Source organism: Erpetoichthys calabaricus, chromosome 7 (genome assembly GCF_900747795.2).
Source record: "Erpetoichthys calabaricus chromosome 7, fErpCal1.3, whole genome shotgun sequence".
Classification (NCBI taxonomy): domain Eukaryota; kingdom Metazoa; phylum Chordata; class Cladistia; order Polypteriformes; family Polypteridae; genus Erpetoichthys; species Erpetoichthys calabaricus.
The window spans coordinates 26,127,866-26,144,121 of record NC_041400.2 but is presented as its reverse complement, the minus strand read 5'-3'; the positions used below and the strand labels follow the sequence as shown (position 1 = coordinate 26,144,121).

At 34.4% G+C, this 16,256-nt stretch overlaps 1 protein-coding gene across 6 annotated transcripts in view; it reads right to left on the bottom strand.

Annotated features, from left to right (window-relative positions):
- The window catches only part of LOC114654402 (probable E3 ubiquitin-protein ligase HERC1), a 195,758-nt gene that overhangs the window by 76,655 nt on the left and 102,847 nt on the right, over positions 1–16,256 (bottom strand). For 5 of the 6 annotated variants that reach the window (XM_051930060.1, XM_051930063.1, XM_051930064.1 and 2 more), the window contains 4 exons: positions 8,272–8,503; positions 5,550–5,850; positions 2,390–3,165; positions 1,720–1,939 (listed from right to left, as the gene is read on the bottom strand). In XM_051930060.1, the coding sequence (XP_051786020.1) occupies positions 1,720–1,939; positions 2,390–3,165; positions 5,550–5,850; positions 8,272–8,503 (1,529 nt within the window). The remainder of the gene's footprint in view (positions 1–1,719; positions 1,940–2,389; positions 3,166–5,549; positions 5,851–8,271; positions 8,504–16,256) is intronic. The other variant, XM_051930062.1, reaches the window with a different exon arrangement.

Here is a 16,256-nt window from a genome sequence, read left to right as displayed (position 1 = left end):
CAAAGTGATTTTCTTACAACATTAATTTCAAATGTGTGATGTTATAAAAGCAGTTTAAAATAATTTATGTGAATAAAAACATCCTGAATTATTTTTCAATTCACTAATTCATATAGCAAGGACATACTGTAGAAATATCCAAATTTTTTAGCAGTAGTTTTAAGCAGTGTTTATTTTTCAATTAAAAGAAAGGAAATGTAAGTGAGTAAGTTTAGTACAATGCACAATACTGCTTAAATCAAGTAGCTGTCAATGATCATATATCATTGTTTTCATACCTGACACTGAAATACCCAAAGCCAATAAATAATTTAAAAACAAAAAAAAGGCAACCCCTTTTGAGAACCCCTGCACTTGAGCACCTTCTTCTCAGCATTAATATGAAGACCACCTTATTTTTTTACTGCATGAAAAATCCCCGGTTTATAGTTTTCCTAGTCAAGGCTATTTAAAGCAAGCCAGCAAGTAAGTACAAAAAGCCCAGTACCAAAGGCAACCACAATAATTTGAGAAAAAAACAAAGCAGATCAGCATCAGGATGCATCAAGCACAATTACATTGGTATTATACTGACTAGAATTTAGAATTTTAGTGAATTTCCCCTTGGGATTAATAAAGTATCTATCTATCTATCTATCTATCTATCTATCTATCTATCTATCTATCTATCTATCTATCTATCTATCTATCTATCTATCTATCTAGAATGGGGATGAGCAGAATCTTCATCTCCAACCACCCCTTAACAAGAGGTAAATTAGAAAAAGCCACCAAGACTATGCTCCTTCCACTTTATTAAAAATATGCCAGAACAAATTTCAAAGAGGCACAAGTTTCTAGTGCCGAAAGGAGGTGTAGAAAATAATTTTTTTAAGGTATCTGTCAGCCTTGCAGTGTCTAGCAAACACCTGTCCACACAGTGGTTAGCACTGCTATCAGACAGACCCAGAGTTTTATGTTTGAGTCCTGCAGTGTGTTTCTGCTTTGATATGTGGCTTATCCTTTTTCACTTCAAAGCCATTCAATTCTAAACTTAAGATGCAGCTGTTTTGATTTAGGCAAGACATAGCCAATATATCTTTCTGGGTAGGAGGTGGTTGCAAGGCTGAGTATAATTAATTTTTATTCCTTTTAATTCTACTGTACAGTATATTGCTGTACTTTAGATAGATAGAACTTTATGTGTCCTCAGGATGAAGACATATATCAGAGAGTATCATAATGCTTTGATGCTGAGACTTAGTATGCCATTAAATGATTGATTTTTTGATGCAAGCACTGCATGAATTTACACACCTTGCTGGTCATTAGAAAAAGAGTAACAAATATTATTAGTCAGATAAGGTAATGTTAACATTAGACCAGTTTGTACACATAAAACAAAATTCTGATATGGCCAAAAACCTTCTGCCTATAGCCAAGTAAAGTATCTATAGCTTTCATGAACTAATGAAACCATCTGCACAACAGATGAATATTTGTGTATATTTAATTAACTTTGCTTGGGAAATTCTGTGAATTTCTCATTGAAAAGACATTCAAATATACTAAGCAACATTTTTGAAATGTATATGCTGCTTATATTTTTGGAACCACTCAGGAGGAAAATTAAATCCATCATTTGAAAACTTATACAAGTTAACAAAGAATTGCTAGTGAAAACAAGCCAATCCATAGCAAAAAAAACATTAAGTAATTAATAATGTGAACACTACTTACTGAAGAAGATTAATAGGGAGGAAGGGATTAAAATTTTCTAATCCATCAGCCTGCAGTGCTGATAACAGGGAAGCCGCCAAATCATTACTGGAGGAAGATGCTGAAGCTCCATTGGACATGCTAAATGTGGCATTGCCATCTGACCCATTGCTGTACAGAGACATTGTACTTGAAGATTTGGACATCGCCTGAGATGGAGGATGAGGGAAACTTCCAGAATCTTTGAGGGAATACATTATATAATTTGTAACTTCACATTAAAATAGTTGCTTATTCAGCCACAGAGAAGACATTAGGTCTCTGAACAATGCCCTCATTTTTAATACCTGCTAAACTAGGTAAGGGTTACACAAAAATATTATGACAATGAATCTGATATCACTAATCTGGGTAGAGGTAGAAGATCTGTATAAATAGAGGAAACCAATGTAAACAAAGGGAAAGCAAGCAAATTCCACTAAAATGGAACACAGTCCCCTACTTTACTTGGGAACCAAACAATGAAGTGGTAGTGCTGCAGACATATGTCACATTATACTTAGAAACAAAGCTATTACATGGTAATATAATTACATGCTAAAGCAGAAAAAATTAATAAAGGTAAAATGGTGCATATTATTGAAAATAAACAAGAATACTTAAAGAATTATTGAATAACTAATACAAATACCTTTGCAATGATCTTTTGTGTCACAGTCTTCCTGTAGCCTGTTCAATGCTCCCTTATAGATCATCACCTGTGATCGCTCCAAGTCAGAAAGGGAAGCATTCTTTATTGGACAAGTCTGCATAGCCCACTTTACCATGCTCTGCACTATGAACTGAAGAACAGTACGCAGCTCCCTGCTTTCCATTGTAATCTGGCTTTTTGTTTTTTCAAGTATGCTTTGACTACTTGCTTCACATCTTGATACTGAAAGCATGTCAGCAAATTTGCAGCAGTTCAGCATGACGGCTAAAGTCTTAAGTGCTCCAAGCATCAGGTAGGATGACTGTATTGCACACAATTCAGAAGATAACAGCTCGGTCTGTCTCCTTTCCTGCAAAGTAACTTCCGATTCAGTCTGATTCTGCATGTTTTCAATCAGTTCACCTTTTCCACAAACTGATTCATCTGTGAATATTGTTTCAGCGTTCACAATACCAAATCTGTCTGCTGTATAAGGACAGGCTGCCTTTAAGCCCTCATCTTCTGTTTGCATGATCCTTGCAATATCTTCATCAAGTCTCTTTTCCAGATCACACTTCTGATCACCATCTAAGCTATTATTTTTAGATGGCTGTCGATTGTGCTTCTCCTCTTCTTCCAGCACTCCTGTTAGATAGACCAAATCTAACAAGACACAGGGTTTCACTCCTTTGAATCGAGTGATGTCCATCTGAGGCATTTCACAGGGCTCCAGGGAGGAAAGTGGGGTATCGCTGGGTGACCAAGAATTCAGGAAGCTCGGTTAGTGGAAGGAGCATGGCAACATGCAACAAGGAGAGGGAGGGCAAGAGACATGCGGAGAGAAAAAAGGAAGAAAAAAAAACTAAATGACAAGATCAGAAGACAGAGGAAAATACAAGATGAAAAGAGAATGTGAAACATAAAAGTGGATTTTCAGAGGGAGTAAGCAAACACAAGAAATTTCACAAAAACAAAAAACAGCCAACAAGACAAAGAAGCAATTATTTTCCACACTGATGTTTTTCCAGTAGCTACAGTCAATACTACAAGCTGTTGTTTAAAAAGTGTTTGAATTATTATGACTGTAAAAATAAAGTCATTCTGCAATCATGTGAATTTCCCATTGGGATTAATAAAGTATCTATCTATCTATCTATCTATCTATGTTTTAAATGACCTAGCATTTAATACTTGTTAAATAGGAAACTGTAATACTGTGTTACAATGTGCAATATGAATTTATTGAATTGGTTGGAGAAAAAAAAAACCTTAAATGTAAATGTGACAATCAACCCGTATAGATCCTTGGGCATGAATTATAAAGAAAAACAGCAGATGGCTGATTCAGTAAATCACAATGCACATTGTAAGATGTACTAACAAAAATAATGATCTATCCGTTATAGATAATGTAAGAATACATACACACTGATAAACCAAAGCAATCGTTTATATGATTACCAAAATTGAAACTCGAATTTAAAACGTATAGAAAACAAGGTAACCAGAATCAGTAGAACGGAGGAATGAACAGTGAGGATTCTCTCTATCTCTCTCTCTTTAAAACTGAAGAATCTTCTGTGTTACTGCCAAATGCCTTTGCAAGAGATAATAAACTTGTTGTATGAAACTGATCAAGTTTAATTGGAAACCCTACATAAAGCTCGAGGAAGTGCTGAACCTCAAATCATCCTTTTTTCTATAAATTATGATCTTTTGCATTAATTGACTTTAAGTGTTATATATAATTAATTTCCTTTTTGCATTATAACAGTTTTCAAAGAGTTTTTTTATTATTATTTTTAAGAAAACTATGGTGCTAGGGATGCATAACCATCCCCTTCAGAGGCACTGATTTGATTTCTACTCAACATGCCTTGTTACTCTCTACTTGTGCTCCTTTTCTGTTCCATTGATTTTATATTGGAAAAGGGTATAACATGTTACTGTGGGTTTGGGCCTACAAGTCAAAGTTTCAAAGTGTAAATTAAAGCTAATTTATACTTCCTAAGATGTAACCGAATCATTCATAAATCGATGTCTATCAAAATTGATGCAGAATGTTGCAACAATAATAAGCTAATAGCATATAAAATGTACACTTTCCTGATCCAGAAGGAAAATTCTAAAAGAAAACCTTCTGAAGATATGTTAAAAAAAAGATTTGTTATTAGGAGAGACTGGGGTCGCTGCTGCTTCAAATAAATCACTTCAACTACCGATGTGTTCAATTTGAAGGTCTGAATGACATAACACAAATAAATACTAAATAAACATTAGGTAGCCATTTAATGCTGCTAGCTGATCATATCCTGAAAATGACTTATAGCTTTGTGATTCAAAACTAATTTTGTAAAACATATTTGTTAATAAAATGGCACTGCCATATATCACAAATATACAAATGAGAATTTCCCTCTTTGTGTTAGACAGAATATTGACATTGTATAAATACATTAAACTGTACTAGACTGTGTCCACAGAAGATACAGAATTTCACCAGCCGTCATGACTGGTTATTTTATGTGCTGAGTTCAGCATGATATCTTAAAAATTACTTTTCTTTATAAGTTTTTGGGGTTGATTAAGTCCATTCTGACAGTGGTTTATTTTTATACTGCTGTTTGGTAATGTTTAACATTTATTCACATTTTCCTGATATGGCATTTTGTTTTGGTACAGGAGCCAGTATTTTGTGCAGTTATGTTTGACAGTTGTCATGCAGTTGTAGCGGCAAATGTCACAGGTCATGAACTGAATGACATTGGGTTCACAAGGTAAAAAGTTTGGTCTCTGGGATCTTTATCCAAGTTTGTAGATTCCACAAAGAAATTCTCAAAGTGCAGTTTACTATGAGGTTTTGTTTTGGGCTTAGACACTAGTTTGTTTTTGGTTTTTTTTTGTGATCTTCTGGTTTCAGCTTTCACATTAGTTACAATTCCCACTTATCTCCTAGACTTAACTTTCCTGTGTGACATTTCATAACACCAACACTTGGTTTGGTAATGTTGAGCCTAAATCATACCAGTCAATAGGCCTAGTTATACCTAATGTAAAAAGGTGACAGATGGAAAAAGAAATAATACAATTTTAGAAGAATTAAAAATAATTTGAGGCTTACAGAAAAGTTTTAATATACATATATACAAACTGTGCTTACCTGATAGAAACCTCTGTCTCCTCCCACTGCAACTTAGCACATGTACTTCCAGCTTTCAAAGATCCTAAAAGTGTGGCTGTCCGACCACTTGACTTATGACGGCACTGGCCTCCAGCCCGCAATCCACTGTCCACTCCTCCAATCACAGCTAATACTGGCCAGACCTTACAGCAGAGAGCCATTAGCTGAGACTCAGACAGCTTTGAAACTGCTGGAGCTTTAGCCTCTATTACGTTTGTAAATTGTTCATCTGGTAATTTATCTTTCTCATCAAGAGATGTTTTCTTTGAAAGACCTGTTCCTAAGGCAACAAGTTAAACACATTTTAAGTTAATATTATTAAATTAACACTACTAAAATTTACAACAACAACAAGGTACATTGAGGGGTGTGAATGGAAGGAATTACCTGCCTGATCTGAATCAGGGCAGTGAGTTGTTATTGGATTTCTGTATTAGTCATGGATTGTCCAAAATGAACACCATATTTGAACACAACAGGTTGTTCATAATTGTACCTGGTAACAAAATATCTTGGGCCAAAGATCAATGATTGACTTTGTAATTGTGTTATTTCATTTGATGGCTTATATTATGAGCTATTAACTGATGACTAGAGGAAATTCATCACTAGAGGCACTGGAGGAAACTGTTTGAAAGAGTTTGGCCTGGGGCCTCATGTATAATGTTGTGCGTAGAATTCACACTAAAACATGAAGAATGGACAAAACTGGAAAAGTGTGTATGCACAAAAAATTTAGATGCATAAAACTGTGCATAAGGAAAGTTCTATGCACTTTCCCTTTATAAATCCCAATCAATGTGAATTTTAACACACATGCATGCACCTATAGCCCCACCCCAACTCCTCCCAGAATTATGCCTATTTGAATGTGCAAATCAATAAAAATAGCCCCTTCCATTCAGTGTTTTGTTAAAAAAAAAGGCAAAAGCGTGTCTAAAAAAGAAAAATTTCAGCAAATGGATGTCCTGCTCAGTGAAGTATAGGCAAGGAAAAACATACTTCATCTTAAAATCGATGTTTAATTTACTAGAGTTTCTCAAACACCATCCTAACTAAAGTAGCATATTAAATGCTTGGTATTCTAAGTGTCCTCAGACCCAGTTGTTAATCACTATGTGTTTCTTAAATGGGTTTTCTCTTATGCCAATAGGAGCGTGCAGGCAGTGATAGCCACACAGAATACATTACACTCATGATATTAGAGCTCTCTGAACATTTTAGAATAGTAAGATGTATACTTGATGTCATTTGCATGATGAAATGCATTAAAGCATGTATTAAACATGTGGGGGCACAGTGGCAACAATGATCCATCCCGGGATTGTTCCTGCCTTGTGCATGATGCTTACTTGGATGGTGTGACCCTGAATGGAATAATTTATTGCAGCAGTACTGTGTCTGTTAAACGTACCAACCCTGAATTCCTATCCTTCCATTTTCTTTCTCCATCCAACCAATTGCCACACAATAAGCATCTGTAATAATTGTAAAACCAGCTGTTAATTTTAGAACTCTGATTCTTCATGTTTAATTATTCCATCAATCCATCCATCCAGAGTCACGCCAGTCCTAGCAATCATCAAGGCAAGAACAATCCCAGGATGTGGCGCCAGCTCATCACTACCGCTGCACCACCATGCCTCCACATGTTTAATTATTAACAGTATGCATTATTTAAATGAAATTAACAATTTATCTATAAAATGTAATAAACATACTTTAATGCACACAGCTCCAAAAGGATAACTTTTGGAAATCTAAATGGACTTAGAAGCAAGTTATCATCATCTGTAAATATGCTCTCTCTTCTAATTCTTCCATTTGTGATGTCTTTTAACAACGTTAAAGAAGCTATGGTAGTTGGAATAGTTTGGCCATTGTGTCACCATTATATTGTTACAGAATAATTATAATCAAGTGCCCTAAATTTGAAAATGATATGCGATTAATTTTGATGTATTTGATAAAGCCCACATCAATAATGCGAATCTAAAAAGAAAAGGAACCGACACAGAAACAGTAGCATTGCTTTGACACAGGGAACCGCCGATTTGCAAAATTGAGCAGAAATGTGCCTATGCATGGTGTGAGGCTGCCGTGAAAATATACGTAGAATTACGCCAAGTTTAGTTTTTATACATCTCACGGTAAGCGTGGAAATTGGCATACACAACATTTATTTGGCGTACAACCATTTATGTATGAGGCCCCTGGTCATGCTAGCATAGCATGTTACCAACATAACTCTTATCAGTAAAAGTATGATTAGCAGTTATAATATTATTTAATGCTCACATGGTGATTTGAATCAACACATTTTCACATGGAAAGCATAATCTCACAAATTCAAATTCCAGTAGATTCATTTTTATGATCTTGAATGTTAACATTACTGGAAGCAAACTCTCAGCTGATATTATTATGTTTACATTTATAAAATGTGTTTTCATTTTGTTAATTATTTAAAAATTAAAATAATCCTGATTAACCATTATTATTTTAATGTATCTATTGCATAAATAGTCAGCATTGTTTGTTTAACAAAATAAAGAAGTGATTCTGATATGATGTGTTTAATGTGTAGGAGATGTGTTACCTCATTCTACATAAAAACAGAAAATTAACATTTAGTAACATAAAATGTAAAAATAAGCCACCTGTGATAACATGGTATGTTATATTTTAAAGAGATACCTACTTTGTGATGTGTTCAGTTTTTCATTTGCTCCTCCATTCACTATTGGGCCAATCAGTTCCAGTCTTGCTTGCATATATTTATTGATATGCACAGTCCAATTGTCAATATGATACAGCCTACGAATAAGGTGAATGGCTGCCTCCAAGAGCACTGTAGGGTAGGGACTACAGAGAGGGTCTCCCGGCAACAGGTCATGAGGTATGCCTCTCATTTGCAAATCATGCAGTTCTACCTGGAATAAGCAGTCTTCAGGTAACATTGCAGTTTATATTATTTCATCATAAAGAAAGTTGTGTTAAAAATCCAAATGGCATGTTGGATTTTAGGCACATCTTACTTCTATAGCATTTCACTGTTAGAATTTAACCTCTTACTATATTTGAGAAAATTACCGAAAATCAGTTCAGCTTTGTTACCATCTACTGTTTTCTATACATATGTCAATTCATCCACTTACTGTTTTGCCTAATTAGTCTATAGCTGTATGGATTACGTTTCTAAAATGCTATAACCCAGCTAGTGGAAAATCTTTATTTATTTTGCTTTGCATATAATATATGAATAATTATAATATTTCATCATGATTAATTATAATTTTATAATATTGCATGTAATCCAGTGCATCTGTTTAAACCAATATACAAACATGGACCAGTCTCCATCAATACAGTTTTGCTCAAAATAAAAACAGGAAACAAAAATGTAAATATTTTGCCAACTATTACAATGAAAGCCTTAATTTTATGCACATATTAAAACAGATTATTTATTGTTTTGTTGTCAGTTTTTTTTCTTTGGCAGGTACACAAGTATAGCTCAAAGTACATTTTAAATGGTTAGCAGGGAAGAGATATTATTTCGAAAATAATACAAAATTGATACATTTGCAGATAAGAAAAATGTGCTACTTTACATTATACAGAAAAAGAAGAATTTATTTGAAAACAGTCTAATCAATATATTGTTGGATGTCTTTGCTACAACCACTGGAAAAAGGAGTGCACTTTATAGCAGCAAGCAATGCTTGCATCAAGCATTTACCGGATACAGTTTTTTGTTTCCATCCAGGCTCAACAATTGTGGAAGTCGACTCCAATATTTACAACTCTCCAGGGGAAGTTGAAGGAGAGTTAAAAAGAATAATTGCTACTATTAAAAAAAAGCAAGACTACACATATCTGAGGTCAATACTGCACATTTTAATTAGGGGAATGTAAAGAACAATGGGAGCAATGTGATGAAGTTTGACAAAACTTCATATGCTTCTAACATTTATTTAATTAACGTAAACAAGTTCTCCTATTTCTTGTTTTCCCCACTTTACAAAGAAGAATATGTACATAAGTATATGTATACATATGTACAGTTTATCTTTATCAGTTCTGCTGTTTTAACTGACATAATAGTACATACAGAATAACAGTATACACTGATTAGACATAATATTGAAATTACTGACAGGTGAAGTGAATAAAATTGATTAACTCATCATAATTGCACCTGTCAAAGGTTTGGGGATATCAGGCAGCAAGTAAACATTCCGTTCTTGAAGATTATGTGTTGGAAGCAAAAAAAATGGGCAAGTGTAAGGATTTATATGACCTTGAAAAAGACCAATTTGTGATGGCTAGAAGACTGAGTCTAGATGACATCTTCAAAACGGCAGATCTTGTGTTCCCAGTATACAGTGTTTAGTATCTACCAAAAGTGGTCAAAGGAAGGACAACCAGTGAACCATTGATAGAGTAATGGATGCCCAAGGCTTATTGATGTGTGGGGGGCAAAGGCTAGCCTGTCTTATCTGATCCCACAGAAGAGCTACTGCAGCACAAATTGCTGAAAACCTTAATGCTAGCCATGAGAGAAATATGTCAGAACACATATTGCATCGTAGTGTATGGGGCTGCATAGCCCCAGACCAATCACAGTGCCCATGCTGTCCCCTGTCTACCATCAAAAGAGCCTACAATGGGCACATGAGTGTCAGAACTGGACCATGGAACTATGAAAGAAGGTGGCCTGGTCTGATGAATCACTATTTTTTTTGGATGATGTGAATAGCCAGATGAGGGTGTGTCATTTACCTGGGGAAGAGATGGCAGCAGGATGCACTCTGAACAATGTTCTGCTGGGAAACCTGGGGTCCTGGCATTAATTTGGATGTTCTTTTGACATATAACACCAATTAAAGATTGTTGCATACTTGTACACCACTTCATGGCAATGGTATTCCCTGAGGTGGTGGCATCTTTTAGCAGAATAATGCATTCTGCCACACAGCAAAATTTGTTCAGGAATGGTTTGAGGAACATGGTAAAGAGTCCAAGGTGTTGTCTTGTCCTTCAAACTCCTTCGGTCTCAGTCTGATCAAGCATCTCTGGGATGTGCTGGAAAAAAGAGTCCTATCCATGGACGCTCCACTTTGCATCTTAGAGGACTTAAAAGATCTGCTGATAACACCTTGTTCCCAGATACCACAGGACACCTTAAAAGGTCTTATGGAGTCCATGCCTCGATGGGTCAAAGCTGTTTTATTACAACAGTTTAATTGCAATGTTAGGCAGGTGGTTACTGTGACTGACTGGTGTATAGTACATATTAACAAACATTAGTATGAGCGTAGTTTACCAAAACTTAGATTTTTCATTAATAATACATGTATTATATATATACTCATAAACATACATATACAGTATATATACATACTCATTCTGAAATCCCTGTGGTATAGTGCATAAGTTACTAATTACTTTTTACAGTAGTTAACAAGGTGTTTCTTTGGTTAGTTTTTCATTTTAAATATGATTGTCCCCTTGGTCTTTTCTGCAATGGTATGAAGATTTGTAACTATTGAAATTTTAGTTTAACTTTTAGTTTATCACAGTTGGGGGAGTGGGCTTCTGTGTGTTTTTAGTGTACCATATCTTTTGGTCTAGCAATGACAAATGTGAAATTTGTGATAAAGATAAAATTTAAAACATCTCACTTGCTTTATTTAATATCAAAAATGTTTCCTAAGACTCAGTTAAACTGCATGATTCTGATCAATCAATACATTTTGCATGCTGGAATGTGAAATGTCTCAACTATGACCTTGAGAGAAAAATGTGCTTTCACATCTTACGTCCTTATGTACTGAAAAATATTTTTACAGGAGACCAAATTAATAAATAAAGATATATTTTGGCTGTAAAGACTGTTGTGGTCAATTTTTTCAATCTGTCATAAGAAAACCAGGGTTGTGGGATTTGTAATGCACAAAACACTTCCATCGTATCCTGGCATAGTGCTGAACTCTGAAGGGTGATATATTGTAGTGGTGTGGAATCTGAACAAATCTTAATGAATTTTAGTTTAAGTTAATGATGATTAATTTAGTTAAACTAAATGGTGATTAAGAGGTGGCATGATTGAAGTTTTTAAAATTAACAGAGAAGTTTTAGGTAATATAATTGCACCAATTATGGATATCAGAAACTTAATATAAGTAAGTATAGGGTATTAAATGTAGGAAGCAAAAATGTAAGATTTGAATACACGATAATGGTTCTAAAACTTGAGTGTACCCCTTATTAGAAGGACCTAGATGTTACAGTGGACTTGTCACTATTTACATCCAAACAGTGTACAAAAGCCATTAGGAAGGCTATCAGAATATTACGTTATATAATAATAATAATAATAATTCATTACATTTATATATAGTATGATGTGTAGAATACATGTTAAAGCAGGTTATACTTAAGCTTTATAACACACTCACCTGGAAGCCTCAACTTGAGTACAGTGTGCAGTTTTGGTTTTTGGGCTACAAAAAAAGACATAGTAACACTGGAAAAGTCTAGAGAAGAGCAACTAGGCTGATTCTGGGATCGCAGGGGCTGAGTTATGAGGAAAGACTGAAGGAGCTAAACCTTTGTAGTTTAAGCAAATGGTGATTAAAATGTGATATGATTAAAGTTTTTGCATGCATCATAAATCCAACTTACAACTGGAGACAAATGCTTACCCACAGATTTCTCAGAGAACACTATGGGAAACACTGAAGGTAGTTTTAGAAGGATAAATTCTCTCATTGGTTTCATATAAAAATAAACTTTAGACAATAACTGCATTAAAACAAGTTATTGACATTACTAGAACTGATCAGGAATATGCTAAAACCACAATTGAGGGGCTTTATAGGAAAAGGCTGGTTCTATGTTTTATGACTCATAATTTTGACTACAAAAGAAATAGAACAACTTATCTTCAATTCACTTTACCATCACTAAAAAATGGAGAAAACACCAACAAAATGTTAGTACAACAACTACATAAATAGGAAGTTCCAAATTACAGAGATCAACAACATAGCAGGAAATAAAATTACAGAGCACAAAAAGATAACTAATACATTTAAGGAATATTATACATCTTTACATTACTTGCAGAGGAAGGATGGTGAGGTTTATGTCAATGGCTTAAAAAGCCTGAGTTCAATACTCATTGCTTATAAGAGCTTGATAAACTTCTGATGCTTGCTGTAGTTGAAGATGCCATGAATTAATTGCAATGTGGGAAAGCTACACACCCACAAGGCTATATAGAAAAAGTTTATAAAACATTTTAACTCAGATAGTCCCATTATTGTTAGCAATATTTATTGAAACTAGAGAAAATAAAATTCTACCAAAAACATTATACCAAGCATCAATAATTGTCTTTTTAAGGTGAAAATAAAGTCTTGCTAAAACATGCATCATATGAACCAATGTAACTTAAGATCTTGGCAGTAGTTTTGGCCAAAAGAACAGAAAAAGTGATTCATTCTGTAACATCATGAAATCAAACTGGATTTCCTGAAGACAGAATTTTAGTACTATCTGTTTGATGCAACATATTCAACAGAATCTGAATCTCCATTGGTCTATATTTGGATACAAAAAAATCACCTTTCATAGAGTTGAATAAGGAGATGTATTTACTGTATTGCTCATATTTGCATTTATCCTTGCATAGACTAAATTGGTTTATACTAGACCAAAAACCTCAATCCATATTAATAATATAAACTCTGATTAGTTTAAATCACAACATGGGTGTCCAATATTACCAATGTTTTTTGTGTTTTTTATTGAACCACTACTTAGTGAATATATTTTATTATTGAAATTATTATTATTAGTGAAATTATTTTATTATTAAAATATATTTATTATTATTTAATATATTTTATTATTATTATTTATAAAATATTTATTTTATTTATTTATTTATTGTATCAGTATGCTGCTGCTGGAGAATGTGAATTTCCCATTGGGATTAATAAAGTATCTATCTATCTATCTATCTATCTATCTATCTATCTATCTATCTATCTATCTATCTATCTATCTAGTGATCTCTAGAAGCAGTCAGAGATAAAAGGGATCATATGAGAAGGGCTTCTACAGAAAAGATCTCCTTATGCTGATGATATGATTCTTTATATCTCAGATTCACATGCTGCTATGGCATTAGCATTAAACTTGCTAAGAAAATTTAATAAATATTTTCTGCATTCAAAATTAATTTGAATAAAAGTGTGTTCTTTCCATTGAATTGCCTTGGATACCAAACCAACCTAGATCACTTTTCATTGATTGTATTAGAAAAACGTTAGATACCTGGGCTGCGGTGGGTTGGCACCCTGCCCGGGATTGGTTCCTGCCTTGTGCCCTGTGTTGGCTGGGATTGGCTCCAGCAGACCCCCGTGACCCTGTGTTCGGATTCAGCGGGTTGGAAAATGGATGGATGGATAGATACCTGGGAATTACTACTATTGCAAAGAAATATACAAATCTCTTGAAGGACAATTTCTGTAGCACTACGGAAAACATCAAACATGATTTCAAAAGATGGTCCTTCCTCCATCCATCTAAATATAGCAGAGAGAATTAATATTGTCAAAATGAATCCTCCCCAAAGGTTCTATATCTTTCTTGGAGCATCTCTATTTATTTAAACAACCCCTCCTATAATCCACATCATTTATCTGGAACAGAAACATATTAAAAATGTGACAAAGATATACTTAGATCTAAGCTAAAGAACCTATGGTACTACACAACTTTCAGTTCTATAATTTTGTAGAATAAAACATTGGATATTGGCAAAATCCATTAAACTACACTTGCTTGCTTAGCAACAGAAAGGAAAACCTGATCTAAATCTTTTTTGAATGCCTTGTTCTGTGCTTCAGTCAACACCAATTAATGTCAATTTACCAGCAATCCAGTGGTTCACCATTTACTAAAGATATGGAATCAATGTAGAACACATTTCAATAACAATTTGTCTGTTGTCTGTATGTATGATAATCACCTATTTCAGCCTCCTTTAAACTATTCAGTATTCACATTATAGGAGATGCCAGAGATTATGACATTTAGAGATTTTTATACTAATAACATACAGTGGAACCTTGGTTTATGAATGTCTCTGAACACGTATAAATCGGGTTATGACCAAAAAGTTCACCAAACTTTTGCATCTGTTCACGACCACACATTCGGTATACGAACAAGCCAGTTTCCCTTTCGGTTTGTTGCGTGCCAATGATTTCCGCATGTGTTCAGTCTCTCCCTGTGCATTCCTGTGCAGCGAGCGAGAGAGAGAGAGAGAGAGTGCGAGCGAGCGAGAGAGACACAGCACGTGACAGAGCGAGAGACACACACACGCGCGAGAGAGAGAGACACAGACACACACACACACGCACGCTCGCACACACAACACAGAGAGATTGTTTTAACCTCGTTGTATTTAATGAAGACTTTTTTCTATGGGATTTTAACCTCCACTTCACTTCTGTTTACAGCGATCGGTTCGTAGTGTGCATTGTTGCAATGTTACTTTTCTCGGTTGTTTATTAAATTATGGATTTTTCAAATGTTCATTTTTTCCCTGTGCTTAAAACTCATTAAAAAAAAGTGTTTTTAGCGAGCGGTTCGTAGCGCTATAGCGCAAACTCTTGCAATGTCAGTTTTCTCTGTTGTTCAAGGTTTTCTCAGTGTTATTCAATGTTTTTACATTTAGTTTACTATTACGCTGTGCATTCTATGGTATTATTAACTATATTTGTGCTTAAAAATATATTTACATACAGTTCGTATGGTCTGGAACAGATTAAATGTACTTAAATACAATCCTATGGAGGAAATTACTTCAGGTCATGACCAAATCGGGTTACGACCAGAGTTTTGGAACGAATTACGGTCGTGACCCGAGGTTCCACTGTATTTGCATATTCTTCTATAAATACATTACAAAAAAGCAACCTGCCCAGCTTCACTTGTCTTTCACCCATAGATATGTCCTGTCATGTTAAAAAAAGTCTTTAAAATTTGTTTTTCAAAGGACCAGAATATGGAAGTGGCAAAAAAATTGTCTGAGGGATAGCAGTGGTCAAAATCATTTATCAAGACAAAGCTGCAAGTAACTATATATGAAAAGAATTTCAAGGAATTCACCCTGTAATCATCATTCACATATATCTCATCCAGAATTGTCTAAAATGATCCAGCTTGTGAGTGATGTCATCAAGTGTCTGCATTGCTTGATCATGTTTTAGAAATATCACATAAAATAATTGAGGCAATATTTTTTCACATCTCTCACATAGCTTTGGATTTAAAATCACTCCTGGCTAATAGCAATATATATAGTAATACCAGATGGGATAAAAGTGTCCTATGAAAAATCAGTTGTAACATCCTATACCACAGTACTTACAATATTTGTAGTATTTTGCTCAACTGGACAAATTCTAATCTGTAAAACCCATTGGAAAATGTACGTCTTATGTTATCTCAAAATGTCTTATCTCAAATTGGAAAAAAATAATTCTCTTTATTAGGTAATGTTTAGATTTTTTTAAGAAAATGGCAAGAACTCATTAATGTAATTCCCAAGAAAAATGTTAGACCTGGGCTGAATCTTTTTATTTTATTTGCTGTTTTATCCTA